Genomic DNA, 21,106 nt, shown 5'->3' with positions numbered 1-21,106 from the left:
TTCTTATCAAAGTTTATGGTGTTGCATTTGTGACTCTTAACTTGATAATAAAATCAAACAACAAAGACTGAATAGAGAAATACAAATATTTCATATACTGAATCAAATTTAAAACTTAAAACTTTAATTATGTCGTTTTTATTATGTGAAGACAAATAAACAATGGTGATGCAAGATAATAATAAGGTCATCCTAGTTCACAATAAAAAAAATTAAATAATAAAAAATATAAATTTTAAACACCGAAAATAACAAATGTACTTAATTAAAAATATCTTAAGAGCTTAAAACTTAATTAAACTCGTAAAATATAATAATTTAGCTTAAAGAGAGACTGGGACATAGTTTTGGCGCACTGGAATGAGAAAGTGAATAATAATATGTGTGTTTTGGTGAGCAATTGTGTGGTATTTACCTAATTGCATTCGATCCGATGGAGTATGAGGTGAAGGTGGTGGGAGGCATAGACTCCTGTTTCGTCTCCCTTCCCCTCTCACTCATCCAAACTCTTCAGTCTACGCGCTCAACAACGCTTCCTCAAATTCTCGCTCTCGAGCTTCGCTCTCCACTTCACACCTGGTTCGTCGCTTGGTCCGGCGCCACTTCTGCTTCTTCTGCCATAGAGGTGCGAAGCTTCTCCCCTTGCACCTTCTCACTCACTTGCTTTCAGTTTCAATTCTACACAAAGACTCCTAAATAACTTGTGCAGGTTTCTCCTCAATTTGCCGAGTGCGTTTCCTTGCCAAATCACGCTAGTGTTCAAGTCAGAGCTGCTCCCAATGTGCCGCATGCTTCTCTCATCACCATAGAGCCGAACACGGAGGATGACTGGGAAATCTTGGAGCTCAACGCCGACCTAGCCGAGGCTATAATCCTCAACCAGGTACGCGATGGAATTGGACATTCACTTAACCTTAGCATACTACAATTCGATCGAAAGTAACTTGAAGTAGACATTGAAATTCAGTTGTATGCACTTTTTAGAAGACTGAAAGGTCTGTTTGAATGAACTTATCTAGAAACATTTATAGAAAAAGAAGAAACTAAGGGTATGTTTGGATAAATTTATCCTTAAATTCAAATAGGAGAAAGAAAAATGAAATAATTTTCTCTTAGAACTAAAACTCCTATAACTAAAACTATATTATGCATTAGTTAATTTATAGAATCTACCGAATTTAAGCTTCTCCGAAAACTTACTTTTAACTTATGATTAAAACTAAATTATTTTATTTTCTTATTTTATCGGTCACAAGTGTTTAAGGAGAAGTTTATCCAAGGAAATTTTTTGAAGGAAAAAAAAACTCACAAGTTCAAATTATTTTAGGCATAACTTACATAAAACTTTTGGAGAAGCTAATGGGAGAAACTTTTACATATTAACTTTTGAATAAATTAATTTTTTCTTATGGAAAAGCTTTTTCATTTGTCTTTGTTTTCTTGTGAATTTTTATTGATAAATTTATTCTATCCGACCCTAATTATGGACTGGAATGTATCTATTGAGAATTTTGTCAGGTAAGTTTTCATCTTCACTGTATATGTTTTCTCTTTGTGAGTGTTTGTTGCTGCTCTAATGTTTCCATTCCCATTCCTATTTAGTTAAATTTGGTATGAATTGTCTCTGACATTAGTCTGATTAATAAAGAAGACAAAGGATATTTTACATAAAAATAAGATAAATGGGAGTGACAGTACAGACATGGGAGTGGAAATAGACACTCCCTTTCTTCTTTGAAAGATTAGTGGACACCAAATGCTACTTTAACATCTAAGAAAGAGAGAGAGAAAGTAGGCATGATAGGTGATATCATCTGATAGAATGAGAGATAGAGAGAAGTAATAGGTGTTGAAGGCGTGTATGATATATAGAGGTCTTTGTGTACCACTTTTCTTTATTCTCTTTCAGAGAACTTCTTTTTTGGGATCTAAATATTATATTTTCTATTATTTAAACTACTTTATTCTTTTGCCTTCACTTCTCTACCGGCTATATGAAAAACAAATCAGTCAGTTTGAGAAGAAATGAATCTGTTTGATCTCTGTATGTTACATTCATATAATGATGTGGGTAACTTGATGCAGCTCAGGATTGTCTATGAAGGGATGAGATTTCCTTTGTGGTTGCATGGTCATACTGTCATCACATTCCAAGTGGCTTCTGTTTATCCGAAGAATGTGGTGGGTAAGATGATACCTATTTCTATCTCTATAGTTCTTTGGTATCATCACATGCTTGTTCTAAGCTGCAAATATCATCAATTACAACGTAGTTTTTGCTTTCTTTTCATGTGTATATAACTTAATCTTTTGAACTATTGTGACAAACATGATAGAGATGTAGTTACCATATAGATGCCATAATAAAAGTGCAAACTATGTTCTTTATAATCAGGGGTTTTTCTCTTTCATCTGAAATCAAGGATATTTATTTGAGTTTAAACATGTGTTAGAAACTATTTGGTTAGCTTCTAATGCTGCTTGGAGAGAACTACTATACCAAATATGTATAGGAATTGGGCAGCATTATTGCTTTAGTGTATGGCGCTGTTCATATAATTTATATTTTATATATTAAAGTAGTTCGCTTAGGAATATATAGATTGAGTGATTTTATAGTTTCTATCAAACATTTGGATAATTTATTATCAATGTATCATTTTGTGTGTGTTGGTGGATGAGTTTCCTTGCTATGAAACATTCTTAAATGTTTTTTAAACCATACATTTGATGATTAAATCTTAGGGAAATAGTTCTTAACTTGGGACTTATATTTTCTCCCATAGACATTTCTTTTCAGTATTACTGTACAACATGATTGCTAGCATTTAAAATATTATTAAGTGGGAGGAGGGGATAGGTGAGAAGGGTGGTATTATACATAATTATTTATTATTCTCTTATTCAGTGGATTCTTACTGTTCTAGTGTAAACAAGTTTCTTTTGATTATTGGTCTAACACATGAGACTTTGTCAGTACAACTAATGCAAGAAACTGAAGTTGCTGTTGCTCCAAAAAGGCGCAAAAAGAGTTTGGATTCAGCAGGAGATTCACATCAAGACTCCTCTAATAAAGAGCACACTTCTAAGATGCTGCTTCGTTTACAAGATCCAGAAGGATTATGTTGTACGAGTACTCATGTCAAAGGAGTTGACTTTAATGTAGGGCTTACTACTGTTGCTTTTGTTCACCCAGAAACAGCCAATAAATACTCATTCAACATGCTTCAGTTGGTTTTGATAGTACCCAGAGTATCCAAGGAGAATGTTAATATTTCAAGAACCAATATTATGAAAAACAGAAGTGGTTCAACTACTAACAAAGTTGAAAATGTATATACTGACAAGACAGAATATCGACAAGCAATTGTTCAGTTGATGATTTCAGAATCTGTGGCTGAAGGACATGTGATGGTAGCTAAGTCTCTTCGCCTTTATTTGAGAGCTAGCCTACGTTCGTGTAAGTTGTTCTAAACTAATATCCATCTTACCTGATCCATTCTATTTAAAAATCAATTGCAGGTTATTTTCTAATAAATTTAATTATGTGGAGTATTTGCACCCCGCAAATTATTATTAAGTGTATTTATATTTGGTGTTTATGTTATCTGTTTCTATAGTTAGGAGACAAGCAGTCTCTAATTGCATTTTGACAGTGCATCAAGCTGTCATGCATCAATTAGGGAATAAGCTGTTTGTTATTTTGAAACACAGTAGGTTTGCCCAAGTACATAAACATAAAATATGGCCTTTGAAGAAAATTATAGTGGAAGGATCTATGGAGGTTTGCTCCTTTTTTTGTGGGTTTGTTGGTTTTAGCAAGAGTATAATTATAGATTTTCCAATGATATGAAGATTACTATCTCTGTAAGAATTTTTTACACTCTTTCAGTGTTCAATGTATATTTCAATTGAAAATTTATCTTCCTTCAATTTTGATATCTGATTTTAACAAGAATATTGCTTTTGTGATTGAATAGGGGTTTATTTGAAGGCATGCAATATTATTTTGGAAAAAAATATTCCTTCAACCTCTCTTTTTCCGTGCCAATTCAAACTACTAAGGCAGGAGAATTCTGTTGAGAAAGATGGTCCAGAAGTTTCTCATGGCCACAATAATCACATTGATAAAAATGTCCAAGCAAAAGCTACATCAGGTGTCTTTGTGGATTCTATAGATTGGTCAATCCAAAATAAAGTTCTTGAAGCTGTCTCTGATGAATCCAATTACAAAGCAGAGGAAGAGGCTACCAATCAATCTCACAATCAAAGGGGATTACAGAGTCTTGTACGACTATGGTATATCACACAACTTAAGGCAATTACTTCCATTTCAGGTGTGGAGGTTAGTTCATTGATTATGGGTGATAAAACCTTGCTTCATTTTGAAGTAAGCTGTCACAAGCTTGAGAGTAATGGGAAGGCTAAGTTTGCCTATAGTCTTTCAGAGAACAGTGGCAAGGCAGCTGAAATGTTGTTTTTATTGACATTTGGTGAAGAATATCTGCATAATGGGAAACTTAATGCATATGATGTTGCTCTTGGAGGAGAACTCGATAACATTAGTATTGTGGACCTGAAGTTTTTTGAAAGGATGAAATTGTGTGATCCTGTGTCTCTCCTTTCTATAGTAGAGAGAGCCTCTGAAGACCGCATTAGTTCAAATCTATCTTCCCTTGGCTGGATGGAGAAAACTGCGGATGATGTTATCAACAGTAGGTCTATTTTGGGGTGGAGGTGGAGGGGGTGAAGTGTCTGTTACTTTTTCAATTGATTGTTGTCATGGTCATTTTTTCCCCAATAAAATCTTAAAGGATCCTTCATTATCATTATTGTTAATAGATGTACCAAGCCGAGTAGGAAAATGTCCAAATGATATGTACAAAGATAGAAAAAACCCTTGGCAATAAAGGATAGGAAAAATTGTACATAAAAATTAAACATGGCAATAACCTTTGCATATGTTGTTATGATTGGTTAGGAAGGATACTGGAGGAAATTGTTTTGGGAGATCTCATGTGAATAATATCCCTGCTAATTTGGTTTTTAATTGAGTCCAGTGGTTTTTAATCCTGTTCTACCTGTTTTATCTGTTGAACTTATTTGTTGTGTAAGATTCCCTAATTTTGTCCTAGTTATTTTGGACTGTTAATATGGATAACCCATTCAAAGGTTTGTTAGAATTTCTTTTGAGGTATGCTGGATTCATCTGTTTTCTTTCTTGATGCTGCTACTCATTAATTTATTTTATTCACCTAAATATCAATTGCATTCTTTCGCAATGGGGTGCTTTTTTAGTGATACTTAACTTGTTGCTTTTGCTGACTGCAGGAATGTTGGTATTGTTATGTTCTGCATCTGGTTTGTGGTTTGGCTCACACAACTTACCACTCCCTGGACATGTTCTGATATACGGACCTCCTGTGAGTACAACATAAACTTTCGTAAGTTCAATATAAAACATATATGGCTTTTAGAATGTGGACTTTTTGTCGAATTTGTTAGTGTTGTACACATTCAGTTTTTCAACTGAATGTTGGGAGTTAGTGTTTATGTTTTCTGTTATGGTTATGTAACCACTTTTGAGTCTATGTATAGACTTTGCTTATGTACTCTTTACACACAAGTGAAATAATATTTAGTTCATCTTCTGTTAAAGCTTTTTCTTTGTTTCATTAATATCAAAATATAATATGGTATCATGAGCATAGATCTGGTCTGCAATGGTCAATTCAAGCTCCCTCCCATCTGCTTCCTAGTTTTTTCCAAATGCAATAGCTGAAAAACTTGATGATTCCAATTATCTCCATTGGAAACAAGTTGAACCTGTGATAACGTCACATAGACTTCACAGATTTGTTGTTAATCCTGTGATACCTCCATGTTTTCTTTCTGATGATGATTGCGCCTTTGGAACAATCAATCCAGCATATGAAGAATGGGAGGTTCAAGATCAAATCTTGCTTTCTTGGCTTCCATCGGCTCTATCAAAGACTATCATGTCTCGTGTTCGTGGACTTTTTCATTCTTATCAAGTGTGCGAATAGATTCATGATCACTTCTTAGTCAAACCAAGGTCCATGCCAGACAACTGCACACTGATCTTCGTGCTCAATCTGTTGAAAACAAGACTATGCGGGAATTTTTGGGCCAGGTTAAGTCTATTGCAGATGAACTTGTTGGATTCAACTGTCTTGTCAAGAATGATGAATATTTTTGATGCTATTCTTGAAGGTCTTCCACAAGAGTATGCACTAGTTGTTTCTGTTAATGAAAGCAAGTTTGAAACACCTCCAATCTCAGAAGTTGAGGCTCTTCTTTTTGCCCATGAATCCTACACTAATCGTTTTCAGAAGAAATTCTTCCCTCCTCCGGTAATTTACTCTAATTCCTACGAAAACCCATCATCTGCAAGATTGCAAGTATGCAGCAACAATTTTTGTGGAAATTTTAGTCACTCTTTTTCTGATTGAGGTGCTCGAAGTTGTGGTGGTTGTGGTGGCTGTTTTGCCAACTTTCAATGCCAAATTTGTCTCAAATATGGGCACACAACTAATATTTCTATCGCGCTGATTCATCCTATCAAGCTCAAGAATCACTTGTCCTATATGACCCTACAACACATCAACCATTGCAGTTTTCTTTTAATCAGTCTACCCAATCTTCCAAACCCAACATTTAAGTGTTATTAGTGTTGTACACATTCAGTTTTCAACTTAATGTTGGGAGTTAGAGTTTCTATTTTCTGTTATGGTTGTGTAACCCACTTTTGAACTCAACCTTATAAAACTAACTTAATGTGAAATTTGCACCCACTTATATTATATACTATAATTTGACTATATCTCTAGTTGATGTGGAATTTCCAACAATGAATGACTAACTATAGATTCTCATTGCTCGATGGTTCAATGGAGAAAGGTTTTCTAGGTAATTAACTCCATTAGTACATTTTTGTTGTCCAACCATGCCTTGTACTTTTTTGATGACTATCTGCATAATACTTCATTGCATACACCCAAGTTCTATTCTTCTCCTGAGACTCCATTTTTCACTTTCATTGCTCACTCTCAATTTTGGCTGAAGTATATGTTCAATTTAGGATATATTGATAACTTGACTGATTAAAGATGCTGTAGCCTGTGAAAGTGCTTATGATGTAATTACTTGATAACAATAAAATTTAAATTGGAAAACATACGAAGAAATCTTTAAAGTTGACAGTGACAGTGTATAGAATAGTTTAAAGTTGTAATCACTTAGTATTTGTTAGTAACTAGTTAACTAACTGCAATTAGTTATGCCGACTGTTAGTTAGTTAGTTAGGTAGATAAGCTGTAGTCTAGTCAGCATAGCTTGCTATGCAAGATACTGAGTTTGTATAAATACCTGTACTTGTACTTAAGATTTCACATTACGTGTAGTGATTCTTTCATATCTACCTCCATATTGTTGATCTGGCCACAAAAGAAAGTTATCAATCTGACAAGTGAATTATCAATGCATTTGACATTTAAATATTTTCCCCAGGGCTCCGGTAAAACTTTATTAGCAAGAACTGTGGCAAAATCCCTTGAGAACCGTGAGGACATCTTTGCACACATGTATTAATATTAATTCTAATTTGGTTGTTCCTTTGTGATTTTCCCAATTATTGTAGTTTTCAATGGCTCCTGTTGAGATTTGATAATTTCAGCTTTCAATGTTATGCAGAATTTTTATTTCCTGCTCAAAACTTGCCCTTGAGAAGGTCCCGGTTATTCGCCAAGAACTTGCAAACCATGTAACTGAAGCTTTAAACCATGCTCCTTCTGTGGTCATCTTTGATGATCTTGATAGCATAATTTCTTCCCCCGACTCTGAAGGATCTCAGCCGTCAATATCTGTTGCTGGACTCACTGATTTTCTGGTTGACCTCATGGATGAATATGGGGTAAGAAATATGCCTTAATTGTTGCTTAATGCGGTTTCTCTAAAATGTTGTGTATATAATTGTTCCTTATCACAACTGCATGTCAAAATACTGATGAGGATTACAGCTTTTTGAAGTGTGGGTCCTGTAGATGATACCCATTATCCCTCTTTTTAAGTCATCACTTGAGAAAAACACAAAAGAGTAGAGAATGAATTTGAGAGAGTGAATTTCCCTCTCTTAGGATCTCATTTATAATAGCTTTGGATACATTAGATACAATGTATGAGGGAAGATAAGAGAATATGAAAAGATGTATCTAGGAACTATGTACAACACAAAACACATAACTTTATAATAAATTCTATTTAAGACTATTTATTCTATAGTGAGATAAATAAGTTTTCCAACTAGTCTTTTATATCTTTCTGGATCAGAGAAAGCTTTTTTTCTGTTCGACCATTCATTTCTGATTTGGATCCATAGGACAATCCATTGGTTTACCGTAAATCATACCTGTCTCTTTTAGGATGTTAAGAGCATATTTCCTTTGAGAGATTACAACTCCTTCCTTTGATTGGGCTACTTTTATGCCCAAAAATATTTGAGACTTCCAAGATCCTTAATCCGAAAATGATTGCATAGATGTTCCTTTAACTGATATATTCTAACACTATCATTCCCTATAATGAATATTTCGTCAACATACACTATTAAGTACACATATTTTTTAGGGGAGGTGTGACAACAGAAAATAGAATGGTTGTTTCACTGCATTTCAGCCCAAAGGATTGAACAATGTGGTTGAATTTTCCAAGTACAAATATAATATACAAATATATTACTTGTTACCTTTGAGAGTAGAAGTTGAAAGGGAATGGTGACATTTTTAATCTTTGTCACGCAATTCACATGATTCAGCCTTCCTATTATAGGGTAACTGTTGGATTCTCAGGGATCAAGAAAAGAAAAACTACAGAAAAAGGTTCACCCCTGAATTTATTACTGGACCAAATGAAGCAAAACAGATTACTCAAAGGAGTTGTCTCCTTTCCTACTGGATAACCCAGTCACCACAAACAAACTAATATTCCAAGATGATCCCACTAAAACTAGCAGAATGTCTATTTATAAACATTCTATTTTTAAACTTCCTTCTGTGATAAACTTGCCAAACCTTCTCAACTGGAATTGTCTTTTCTAAGTTCTAACATGAACAATAGTCCCTAAAGGAGGGAAGCAATCAATATCGGATCTTGTAAATATTTACGAAGATATTTATTATTTACAACTGTATATGCCTTGCCATTTCTTTTTGTACTGCCCTCTTATTTTCGCAGAATACTTCCTACAAAATTGTTTCTTAAAGTGTATCTAAATACAAATCTTTTCCTCATCAAGAACACTCTAGATAAAAGTTAGAGTTATCCTACACCTGGTAGAAATAAACAGTCTTTCCGAAGCACATACTAATCACAAAAGATTAAGATCTTCTTTTTGCTGCTCAATCAATTTAGCATACAATTTTCTTTCCTGAGTACCGTTTTGAATCTATTGCCTGTTGCACACTGAACAGGAGAAGAGGCAAAAATCATGTGGATTCGGACCAATAGCCTTCATAGCTTCCATACAATCCCTAGAGAAGATACCACAATGTTTAAGTTCTTCAGGTTTGATATTTTTGTATGTAATATATTTATCACATAATAGTAAAATCTTAAAATAATATTGACCATTATCTTTCAATTTTTATATCCGGTTCATTTCTCATCTTCGGGCAGCTGATTTCTTGATTCACTTTTTATTAGGACGGTTTGACTTTCACATAAAGCTGCCTGCTCCTGCAGCCTCGGAGCGCAGGGCTATGTTGAAGCATGAAATACAGAGGCGTCACTTGCGATGTGATGATGACATCCTGCTTGATGTGGCTGTAAAATGTGATGGTTATGATGGTTATGATCTGGTATTCCACTTCTATTAGATTTATCATGTAGAAAGTTGTTATTTATTTGGCTTCACTGGTGTAAAGATTACTAAATGCCAGTTTTGTGAATGTGTTAGCATGTGGCTCTGTTTGTTGACATTCAGCTGCAGATTTCTTGCTATATATCATTAACGAGATAGATTTTTAAGACAAACAAGAATAGAAAAAGAGAACAGTTTGTGCGATTAACGGAAGCCCTTTTATAAGTTAGGGTTGTTCTATTTTCTTTTCATTACATTGTCTTGGTGTAAGCCCTTTTTTCAGTGGTAGAGGAAGAAAGGGGGGTGTTGGTGCATTTGTTCATGAAACATTCATTGAAATATTCCTGCACAAATTTCATTAGTAAATGATCCAGATTTGAGATAAGGAAATTTAAAATTACTTTATCATAGCTTAAAAAGCATAAAAGGATGTTTCTGTTCCTACCAAACTTAATAATTATTATCTCAGTGGCATCATTTACTTTAATGAACAACACTTGCTTATGTAGAAGTTTGGTTGTCATTTTGAATATTATTAATGCTGATCTGTTGATTACTATGTCTGAGCTGCAAGTATGCAAATATTTAATATTTTCATTCCTTCCAGGGAATATTAGTTGACAGAACTGTTCATTCCGCTGTTCACCGTTTTCTGCAATCTTGTGCTTCCGTTAATGTGGATGAGAGTCCAGCTATACTACGGGAGGATTTCTCTCAGGCAATGCTTGATTTTCTTCCAGTTGCAATGCGTGATATCACAAAATCAGCTTCTGATGATGGCCGTTCTGGATGGGATGATGTGGGTGGTCTTGTTGACATTCAAAATGCTATTAAGGAGGTCTGACTTAGTGAAATACTAGAATCTTGTTCTCTCACTAGATTTGTGTCATGTTGTATTTTTGAGTTTGTAAGTAATACTCCCTTTGGATTCAAATATAAGCAAAAATATGGTCATGTATTGGACTTAGATATAAGAAAATTCCAACGAACTCAACCTTATTTAATGTTATTATGTCAAAAATGCCCTTATTTTTTAAATTAAGGCATCATTTCAATAAATATGACTAAGGATAATGTAGAAATTGTACTTCTTTATTTGTTGAAATTAAGAACATTAAATGAACATAGCTAACATTCTTAATCAGTATAAAATTAGCTAGTTTTGTGTATATTTAAGTTCAGATATTATTATATCTGTAATAACCAACCCGTATACTTCCTTAAGCCATGTAGAGGACAAATTTAATCCCACAAAACTAGTTATTAAGGTGAGGCCTTCCCAAGCTTATAACATTAATGTAAGTCATATCTCTAGTTGATAGAGGACTAACAATTAAGGCAACTTAATAACAAATATTTTTCCCTTTTGTTGTATGTTTACTTTATACTCAGACATTTGAATGATTTTATGTTGGTTAAATTATTTCAGATGATAGAGCTGCCATCTAAGTTTCCAAAAGTTTTTGCACAAGCACCTTTGAGGTTGCGGTCAAATGTCCTTTTATACGGTCCTCCTGGTTGTGGCAAAACTCACTTAGTTGGTGCTGCTGCTACTGCTTCTTCACTTCGATTCATATCAGTAAAAGGGCCAGAACTGTTAAACAAGTACATTGGTGCTTCTGAACAAGCTGTAAGAGACCAATAAGAACTTCTCTCTGGGCTATTATTGCTGTATACTATTTCTGAGTTTACTTATATGCTTTTTAATCCTTATATTTTCTCAATTTTTCTCGGCATAAAATGAAAGGTTTTTCTGAAATTTATTACATCTCAATTGACTAACTAGCTTTTTATACTGTCACTGTGTGAGCATGAATGTCTTTTATTAGGTGATGTAGTTTCTTTGGTTTGGTCTATAATATATTTTAATCTTTCAAATCAAAATTATTGATTTTGCATACAAGGTCTGGGTGTTGAATGCTGGTTTCAGGTTAGGGATATTTTCTCTAAAGCAGCAGCTGCAGCCCCATGTCTACTTTTTTTTGATGAATTTGATTCTATTGCCCCCAAGAGAGGGCATGACAATACTGGAGTAACTGATCGAGTTGTTAATCAAGTCAGTATATATTTGTCACTTTTGAACTTTTATTTTGCTGAATAAAATCTGACTTCACATGTTTCAATTTTCAGTTTTTGACCGAGTTAGATGGTGTTGAGATTTTAACTGGTGTATTTGTGTTTGCTGCAACAAGGTTAGTTTCTCAAACATGTTTTCATTTGTCAAAAATAGAACAATATTTTGATAGTGTCCACAGATGAAAGACTAGCTGAAAGGATGCAAAGTTTAAAGAAGACTGTAGTTCAACCTTGATTTTCTTTTAGCTTATACTTAATTTAGATTAGTTACAGTTGGGAATTTCTGGTACAGGCTTTAGTATTAGCTTGGAGAAACTTTTCAGCCAGCATTTATTGAATAAAATAGGAGGCTAAATGAATCAAACTTTGTAGTCCTGCAACTGCAATTTGTTATGAACCAAAGAAATATTTTATTGATAGAAAAGAGAAATGGAGAAAGAATACCTTTCCAAGGGTTTCCCTTTCACAAAGGATTTTTCCTTTTACAAAGAGCAAAACTTAATTATCAAATATTGCCCTACAAAATGAATCCTTTCCCCTTACATTTATTTAGCTCACTAATTATGTCAACTGTTGCATCTTATTCTAACTCCTAATAAGTTTTGATATGAGATATTTTTAATGAATAGAACATCTGTTCTAAGCTGGAATAATGATTTGGCTATGATTTGTTTACTATTGATCCTTGTTTGTTATTTCTTGTGATAGTAAGAACAAATGGGAAATGGATATTAATCATTGGCTATTATAATATCTGTTTTTCATGTCAAGCAGTCGACCAGATTTACTTGATGCTGCACTGTTGAGACCTGGTAGGTTAGATCGTCTTCTATTCTGTGACTTTCCAACTTGGGACGAGAGATTGGAAATTCTTTCCGTGCTTTCTAGAAAGGTATGTGTTAGCATGACTCATATGAGTATTGTCCATGTTTTGTTTCTTGTTTGCTAATTGCTCATGATATCGTATTGGGATTCTTACATACTAGGTAAATAAATGTGTTGGATTGAATGTTTACTTGTTCATATGTTGTGCAATGGAATCAGGGTTATAATGTAAGCAAAAGCAAGAGAAGATATCGTATGTATCCGATGCTACATCCTCTTAGTGTCAATCAATAGTAGTAATTGTTGGTCAGTTAATGAGGGAAAGGGACTTGAACTATATAAGGAAATAAATAATTATTTTATTTAAGAAAGTGAATTTAAGTCTAACTCAATCTTACAAAACCGGTTTGTTAACGTAAGATTTGTACTCCCTTATATACAGTTTGGTGCATATGATACATAGGCTCCAGTTTGAGGATGAGTGTCAAAGACATGAATATGTAAATATGGAAATAGTGTATAACTGTAATTTAGGGATCATGTTACATGTTTCTTTCTTTCCCTAATTGTATGGTAACTAATAATTATAAATAATCATCCGTGGTCCCATTATCCCATACCACAATTCCTTTAATAACTTCTATAGTCACCATGAAGAGTCAAGCCCTATCGAGGTTCTAGTGTAGAAATTTCATTGGCTGTCCTACAGATGAGATTGAATTCCACGCATGATATGTGCAGACCTACACTAATTTTTAATTTTAATATTTACGTGTTTGACAAGGGAGGATTATTGTTAGTCTTACACCTTCTATTAGTAGTGGGAAGTTACAGTTTTACCTCAATTAACATCAATAATGTATCAAATAAAATCCTTTTCAATTTAATTAAACTGAGTCTTTCTAATTCATTGCAGTTAGCAATGGACAAGGATATTGATTTGGCTACAATAGCTAATATGACTGAGGGATTCAGTGGAGCTGATCTCCAAGCTCTCCTCTCAGATGCGCAGCTTGCAGCAGTTCATGATGTTCTGGACAACGTGGATGCCTTAAAGCCAGAAAAAACACCTGTTATTACTGATGCTCTTCTAAAGTTGACAGCATCCAAGGCTAGACCATCTGTTTCAGAAGAAGAGAAGAGAAGACTCTACAATATATATCACCAGTTCCTGGATTCAAAGAGATCTGTTGCTGCGCAGGTTTTTCCCCTCTCCCTTAAACTCTGTTTCATTTAGCCTTTATATTGGGGGTCACTTCAATTCAATTTCATATAACTCATAGGAGGTGATGCTACTCCCGTGAATTAGTATGAGTTTCGCTTATATAATTTATTCAGTTTAACAGTATTGTGTTCACTCTGCGTTGGTGAATGTGAGTAGGAACTTATTGTTTGTAGAGCATTAGGTATAGAAACCCATGGGCTTCAATTGATGTTGCGGAAGAAAAACTAGCTCTGGTAATTATCATCTTCAGGGAAATTGCTTCCTGCACCTTCATGTTTTCTTCCCACCTCCCCACATAGTGGGGAATGTCAAAAAATTCATTCATAAGATTTCTGATTGAATGATCAGAAATATTTCTGGATTGTAGCACAATCTGGAAGTGAAAACTTAATTTCGGAATGTACAATCCAAAATACATTCTTGTACTGTGCAATCTAGAAATTTATTCCGGATTGTACAAGCTATAACTAATTTTTTCACTTTCGGATTATTAGAATCTGAAATTGATTTTTTCACTTCTGATTGTGCAATTTGGAAATATATTTTAGATTACACAATTCAAAATTAATTTTTTCACTTTCGAATTAATATGAAAATATGTTCTAAATTACACAATTTGGAATTAATTTTTTTATTGTTGGATTGTGCAATCCAGAAATACGTTTTAGATTGTATAATTCAGAAGAAATTAATTTTTTTCTTCCGGATTGATTAATCTAGAATTAACCTTTTTTTCTCATTTCTGGATTCTTGAATTCGGAAATTTATTTTCCTTGGTTTCAATCTTTGATTAATCCGGATTAAGGCCCAAATGGTTTGAATCTAAATGTTTGTTCAATCGTTGATTAATTCGGAAGAGTGAAACCATTTTCTGCATCTATTGAAACCATTTGCTGAATCTACCAGCACTTCACAAGATTACCCGCTAAAAGAAGCACAAAAATGGCAAGAGATATAAATTAAAAAGGACAAAATGAGTATTTCAAAAAAATTAAGGTGTAGGAGGAAAATATGGAGGTGTAGAATGTAATTGCCCATCTTCAGTTATAATTTCTGGAGGTGTAGGAGGAAAATACGGAGGTGTAGAATGTTTTCATGGACTAAAAAACAAAGAAAAAATTACAAGGGCTAAAAGTGATAATTTAAATATTTGCAAGGACAAAAACAAAATAAAATTACAAGGACTAATGAGAGAGATATTGTGCCATGAACAAACTACTTTTGCAATGATAAAAACAAAAATAAAAATAAAGGGACTGAAAACCATATAGTTTGTGCAAGGACAAAACTTCCATTCTAAACTTCTTTAGCGACAGTGGAGTATCGACATTTTTCTTTGTTAATACGATTATACGATAGATAAAACTTAGATACAATAGCATAAATACTGTTGTGTTGTTCATCAATCATATCGGAGTTGGAGTTGGATTTGCATAATAATTAATTGCATTAAATGTGTTTTGTATTTTCTCGGTGTGAACTCCAATCCTGATTGGAGAAGAGTACAACTAGTATCTAACATACTGCATCTAAGTTTTGTCCTAATAAGCTAATGTTGGAGTACCATTTGATAATTTTAAACCGGGGTGCTATATTCATAATCTACATGTCAAATAGGTGGACCTCAACCTCATGTTAGACTTATTCAAAACTTTCCTTTTCAGTTAGTTTGTATCTAACTTTACAGTCCAACTACATGAATCTACGACATTGTTTGCTTCTTTATGCTCTTGATATCCCAAGTGGTTAGTGGCTTGTTATCTATGTGACTCAATATTGTCTTTATAGATACCTCAATGTCGGCACGAAGTTTAGAGTTATTGTGTCCTCCAGACTGTTAGAATCTGGATAATTTTCTGCCACAATTAGCACCAGATAGAAGGAATAAAGTTTATGGAAAAGAAGAGATAGGTGTATAGGTGGAGATGGCAAGTATATTAATATTTAAACATTTTCCCTTTAGTCCATGTTTTATTTTATTTTTGTTTAGGCCTTGTAAATTTTTATTTTTTTTAATCCATATAAATATGTCAGCATGATGTGTTAGGATACACAGAGAGGAGGAGTTTGTTAGAATTAAAATAGTCATGAGTTAGTTACTTGATTTGCTAGTTAGATATAAATAAGAAAAAAGGAGAGGGGAGGGGCAGTGTGTAATTTTTTTTGTAGATTGAGTTTTAGCTCTTTGTGAAGGGGAAGCCCTTGAAGGAGAGAGTGGTCTCCTATTTCTTGTTATTTTTTTCATTCTATTCAATAAAAACCTTTCTTTTCTTCTCTTTATAATTCTTGGTTCGTAACATGATGTCATCACCGTTAATCACCTCAGTATTTTTGTAATGGAGACTAATGACAGGAACTAAAACCAAGATCTTTAAAATGACAAGATCAAAAACCCATGAAGATTTTTTTAGGGACAAAAACATCTAATCTAATCCTAAATGCTCTAATATTTATGCTTGTTGTCTAAGCAATCATTAATTCTAAAATCACTAAAACTTTCACGAATTATCTTGAGTGACTGAAAATGATGTAACCTTTAACTGTTAAAGTAGATGATAGGCTGTAGTGTGATATTTACCTGAATTCTGTTGGAGTTGTTTTTGTTTGATTTAGCAAATCACATTTCTATACATGTAAGTTATGTACCATAAACAAACTCTTAATCGCAAGGGATTTAGATGGCTAGGCGTAATTCATTTCTTTCGAAATATGTAATAACTGTTTTATTTCCACGATTTTATTCGGTAAATAATCACAGCAGAGATATGTGTTTTTCTCTGTATCTGTGTCGACTGCAAAATAAAAATTTAGCACCATCACTGTTATAGCTATTCCTTGTTTTAATTAGTTAACAAATATTTGCTGCAGTCAAGAGATACAAAAGGAAAGAAGGCAACTTTAGCTTGACAGTCAAAGATTCAAGCGGTGGAAGATGTTTTTCGGTATTTAATTTCTCCCGAAGATGTCTTCTCTTTTCATGTGCACATCTTTAATAGTAAATTTGTATAGTTCAATTCATAATTTGTTGTATTTGATTATGTAAAATCTCCTAACAATATTACAAATGAAGTATGAAAGGAAAATGTTTTCGCTAATTAATTTTTTCTCAAATTTTATTTTTGGTTTGTGAAATTGCAGGCAGCAATTGGTGAAGTAAGCCCATAAATTACCTTCCGTCATTCTATATATCGATAAAATTATGACAATTTACACCATAGAAATGTATTTTTGTCGTAATCTGAAAAAGATTGTCAAGATATGTAACGGACATAATTTTTTATCATGTATTTACATTATTTATTGTTATACACAACGATATTGATATTTTTGTTGGAAAAAAACATGAACCTCGTAAAAGCATGGTGGCAATAGCGTAGGCAGGATGTCTAGTAGATTCCTTAGCATGCCAAATTTTGGAACCCCAATTACTCTCTACATGTCCATAGTTCATGCATCTTCATGCAAGTGTGAAAAGGTTAAAGTTATCCGAGGTTGGGATATTTTGGATTGGTTTATCTGTAACATTTTCAAATTAAATTATCAAATTGAGTGTTTACTGTTGGGTTTAGCAATTTAAGAGTGTAGCAGTTCAAATTCTACAATTCGATTATGATATAGTTTGTTTATAATTGATATTATTTGTAATAATCTCTATCTGAGTAATTATCTTACATGGAATTAAATTAATGACTTTTGAATTTAGTATTAATTGTTGGATTGAGTGTTTATTCGTAGTTAATGAAATTATAGTTGATAGGTAGGATGTAGATAAAAAATTATAGTTGATAATTAGGACAATTGTTGCATTGGAAACCAATGATAGTTGAATTCCATGAATGAATAATGGCGTCGTAGTGTAGTGTGTGGAGATTCCAAATTCTGGCAATGAAGGTGGCACATTATGCAATTGTGCCTCATTGGCCGTCGGAATAGGGTGTTGATGGAACAACACCTCTTTCTAGCCTTCCTCTTCGTCACCTAATCGCTCTCTTCCATTCATGAACATTTCTTTCCCAGCTCGTATGTACCCATTATGGAAAAACCTTAAATGTTTTTTATTTTATTTTCAGTGGTGACCCTTATTGTTAAGTTTTTAGTATCAAAGTTAATTGTGAAGAGAAGAGACGTGAAGAAAATCTGAATGATTGCTTGTATTTTAGCTCTTAAGGAAATTGTTCAAACTGAAAAGACACCAACTGGCTCTGGACCATATTCTCAAACCATCAACAAATTCGATAACCTTCTTTTCATGGAGAAAAAATAAATAAATTTATGGATTGTCTGAAAAAAATTAATTTTAAATTATATCATTTTTGGAAGAAATTTTGAAATTTTGTAATATGAAATATATTTTTAGATTTAAAATGCATTTTGAAGTTTATAATTTTAAAATGTATTCTAAATTTTACAATTCTAAGCTAATGATAATTTGGACTTTTCCTATACTCCATGATAATCTGAGAAAAATTACGAATGTGTAAGAAGTAATTAATTATATTTTAGACTTTCTTTATCATTTTTAAATGAATTCACTATTTTAAAAAGATTTCAATATGTTTTAGTCTTTCAAATTTGGGTTAAATATAATTATGTTCATTTAAACTTAAAACTTATATTGTTTTAGTTAATGTAATATGAAAAAGAAAAAGAAAGATTAAAAGCCTTGTACAAACGTTTTATGTCTAAACATAATTAAAATAAATACTTAAAAAGTAAAGTATGTAGTTGGGTATTTGACAATAATATTAAATTATAATAAATTGTAATTTATAGGTATTCTCATTACTCATTACATATTTTTATTTTTTTTATATATAAGGGTCCATGTTAATCATTATTATAAATTTTGGCTTATTAGTTAGACTAACACTTTATGATCCATCAATTATCTGCGATCACATGAAACTATTATAAAAAGAAAAATGTGTACAAAACATGGGATACTAAACCAAAATCTATACAATGAGAAACAAATCATTCCCTACTACAACTTAAAAAGAGGGAGATTGTGTTTGTTATGAAGAAATCCAAAATAATATAAATTGGTAAAGTGTCATACCAGTAAAACTTATTATCAAGTCCCATGTTAGCAAGTTTATCAATATACTAGTTCCCTTCCCTGAAAATGTAAGTGACCATAAAATCAATGCTCTCACAAATCTTGAGACACTTTCTCCATTTCTCCCTAATAGGTCAATGATCAAACCACTAGAAGTAAAAGTTTGACAAAGCAAAGATTAATAAGTCTCAAGCCAAAGTATTGTAAACTCAATATTCTTAGCATGTTCAATTGCAAGAATCATACTCATAGCTCTCACACAACAAGAATTTTGAATCCTTTAAAAGGTCAAACCCTCAATTATACTCTCCTCTACTATCTTTATAAATTCTAGAACAAGCCGTAAAATTGAGAGAGACTTTAGCAACCCCATCCGTATTCACCTTGATCCACCTCACATCAATAGTTTTTCAAATCACTTGTAATGGATTAGAAGCTTTAGAGGATCTAGTGGTGATGCCAAAATATTTCAAAAATAGAAAAGTTAGATATATTACTATGCATTTTTCATTTGAAAGGTTACTGATATTCTAATATGAGTTTTAACAAAATTAATGGCAAAATCCATGGTAATGTGGTATTGGAATCTAGATTCCTCATCCTCCAAATTTTCCTTACACCAAATTAAAGACACTAGAATCATTAGCACTAAAAAACAAACTCTTGCAAGCATTCATCCATTGGCCAAATATAGAACCATAGGCCTGCAAAAAAGACATTAAATTGAAAGAGTATGCCGCTTGATAGTTTGTGAAATAAAATTTATCATTGACATACAAAATAGAAACGCCATCTCTTTAGAACCAACCAAAGAGAGAGGATTTGGTTATTATGAACTATAAGAGAAAAGCCCTTACCAAGCACCTTCTTAGCAAGGTAGAAAAGAAGAAAAGATAAAGGATCACTTTATTTGAAGCCCCTCTTACAAGGAAAAAATCCAACCGAATTCCCATTAACTTTGATAGACAAAAAAGCATATTTGAGAATTGCATGAATCTAATTAATGAAAATCCTACTAAAACTGAAATGTCGCAAAACTTGCAATGAAAATGTTCCAATTCAAAGTATCAAAAGCTTTTTTAATGTCAATTTTTATAGTCACATTACTCACTTAATTTTTTTGTTCAATAAATTTATTGCCTTAAAAGTAATGAAAATACAATATTTAATACTCCTCCCCTTAACAAAACCATTTTGATTAGGGGAAATGATTCTAGCAGAAATCTTAATAAACCTCTACGCTAAAACTTAGAAACAATCTTAAATATGAAATTAACAACCACAATAGGCCTAAAGTCCTTAATGGAACATTCCCCATAACCTTAAGACCAAAGAAATCACATTAGAATTCATATAGACAAAACCCAATTTTGAGCAAAAATTTGTCTCAACTACATGAACATCATTCATAATGATATTCCAACAAGCATTGTAAAAAGATAATCTAAAACATTTACGATCAGGGTCACTTGTTAAGATGCTAGACGGTTCAATATCCACTAGACGTTCTATCACCCATTAGTCAAACTCGTGATAAGAGAGTTTATAAGTTTTGATGATAACAAACACTATAAGACGTGTTAAGAATTCTAACAAAGGTCACTCATGTGCGAATATAGATAAAGACTCATTAGATGTTCTAGGTTGATTAAACCTATTAGACTCATTAATAAATTTTTAATTATTTTTTTTGTAGTTAAACCAAATTTTATAATATGGTAAACTCCATCCATATTAGTGAACATTTTGACTAGGGACAATAAATAAACATGTACCTATTCTAATGTTAACAAGGAATAACCATATTAACTAAACATAGGTATAAGTATGAGTAATACCTTATTTTTTAAATTGGATAGAAGAACGAGAATGAATATGTACATATTCATCTTCTTCTTGTCATCATACTTGTTCTCATTTTAAATTACTAAAACACCCTTAATTTATTTTGAAATTCATACAATTATATTTCTTCATTGTTATTTGGCATTGATGAGGAGGAAATGTGTGTTCTTTTCACATTGAATTCCCCATAACATCACAA

General features: G+C 32.8%; 1 protein-coding gene across 5 annotated transcripts; it reads left to right on the top strand.

The window, feature by feature from the left end:
* The first annotated feature begins 341 nt into the window (after positions 1 to 341).
* Positions 342 to 17,431, top strand: LOC137810884 (peroxisomal ATPase PEX1). Of its 5 annotated transcripts, none has more exons than XM_068612371.1 (18): positions 342 to 625; positions 710 to 883; positions 2,086 to 2,185; positions 2,978 to 3,460; positions 3,981 to 4,715; positions 5,332 to 5,423; positions 7,531 to 7,604; positions 7,714 to 7,933; positions 9,489 to 9,582; positions 9,721 to 9,875; positions 10,485 to 10,715; positions 11,307 to 11,507; positions 11,808 to 11,933; positions 12,008 to 12,069; positions 12,728 to 12,845; positions 13,695 to 13,979; positions 16,872 to 16,945; positions 17,142 to 17,431. In XM_068612371.1, the coding sequence occupies exons 1-17, from the start codon at positions 434 to 436 to the stop codon at positions 16,908 to 16,910; spliced, it is 3,381 nt and encodes a 1,126-aa protein (XP_068468472.1). In that variant the 5' UTR covers positions 342 to 433; the 3' UTR covers positions 16,911 to 16,945; positions 17,142 to 17,431. The 5 variants fall into 5 exon arrangements, 4 of the variants coding, with proteins under 4 accessions (XP_068468472.1, XP_068468471.1, XP_068468474.1 ...); XR_011080984.1 differs by having other exon boundaries at positions 344 to 625; positions 11,782 to 11,933; XM_068612373.1 differs by having other exon boundaries at positions 357 to 625; positions 2,086 to 2,181.
* Positions 17,432 to 21,106: the final 3,675 nt, after the last annotated feature.

This window comes from Phaseolus vulgaris, chromosome 2 (assembly GCF_000499845.2).
Source record: "Phaseolus vulgaris cultivar G19833 chromosome 2, P. vulgaris v2.0, whole genome shotgun sequence".
NCBI lineage: Eukaryota > Viridiplantae > Streptophyta > Magnoliopsida > Fabales > Fabaceae > Phaseolus > Phaseolus vulgaris.
Note: the sequence above shows the minus strand (reverse complement) of the source record. Positions and strands in the feature narration are given on the sequence as shown.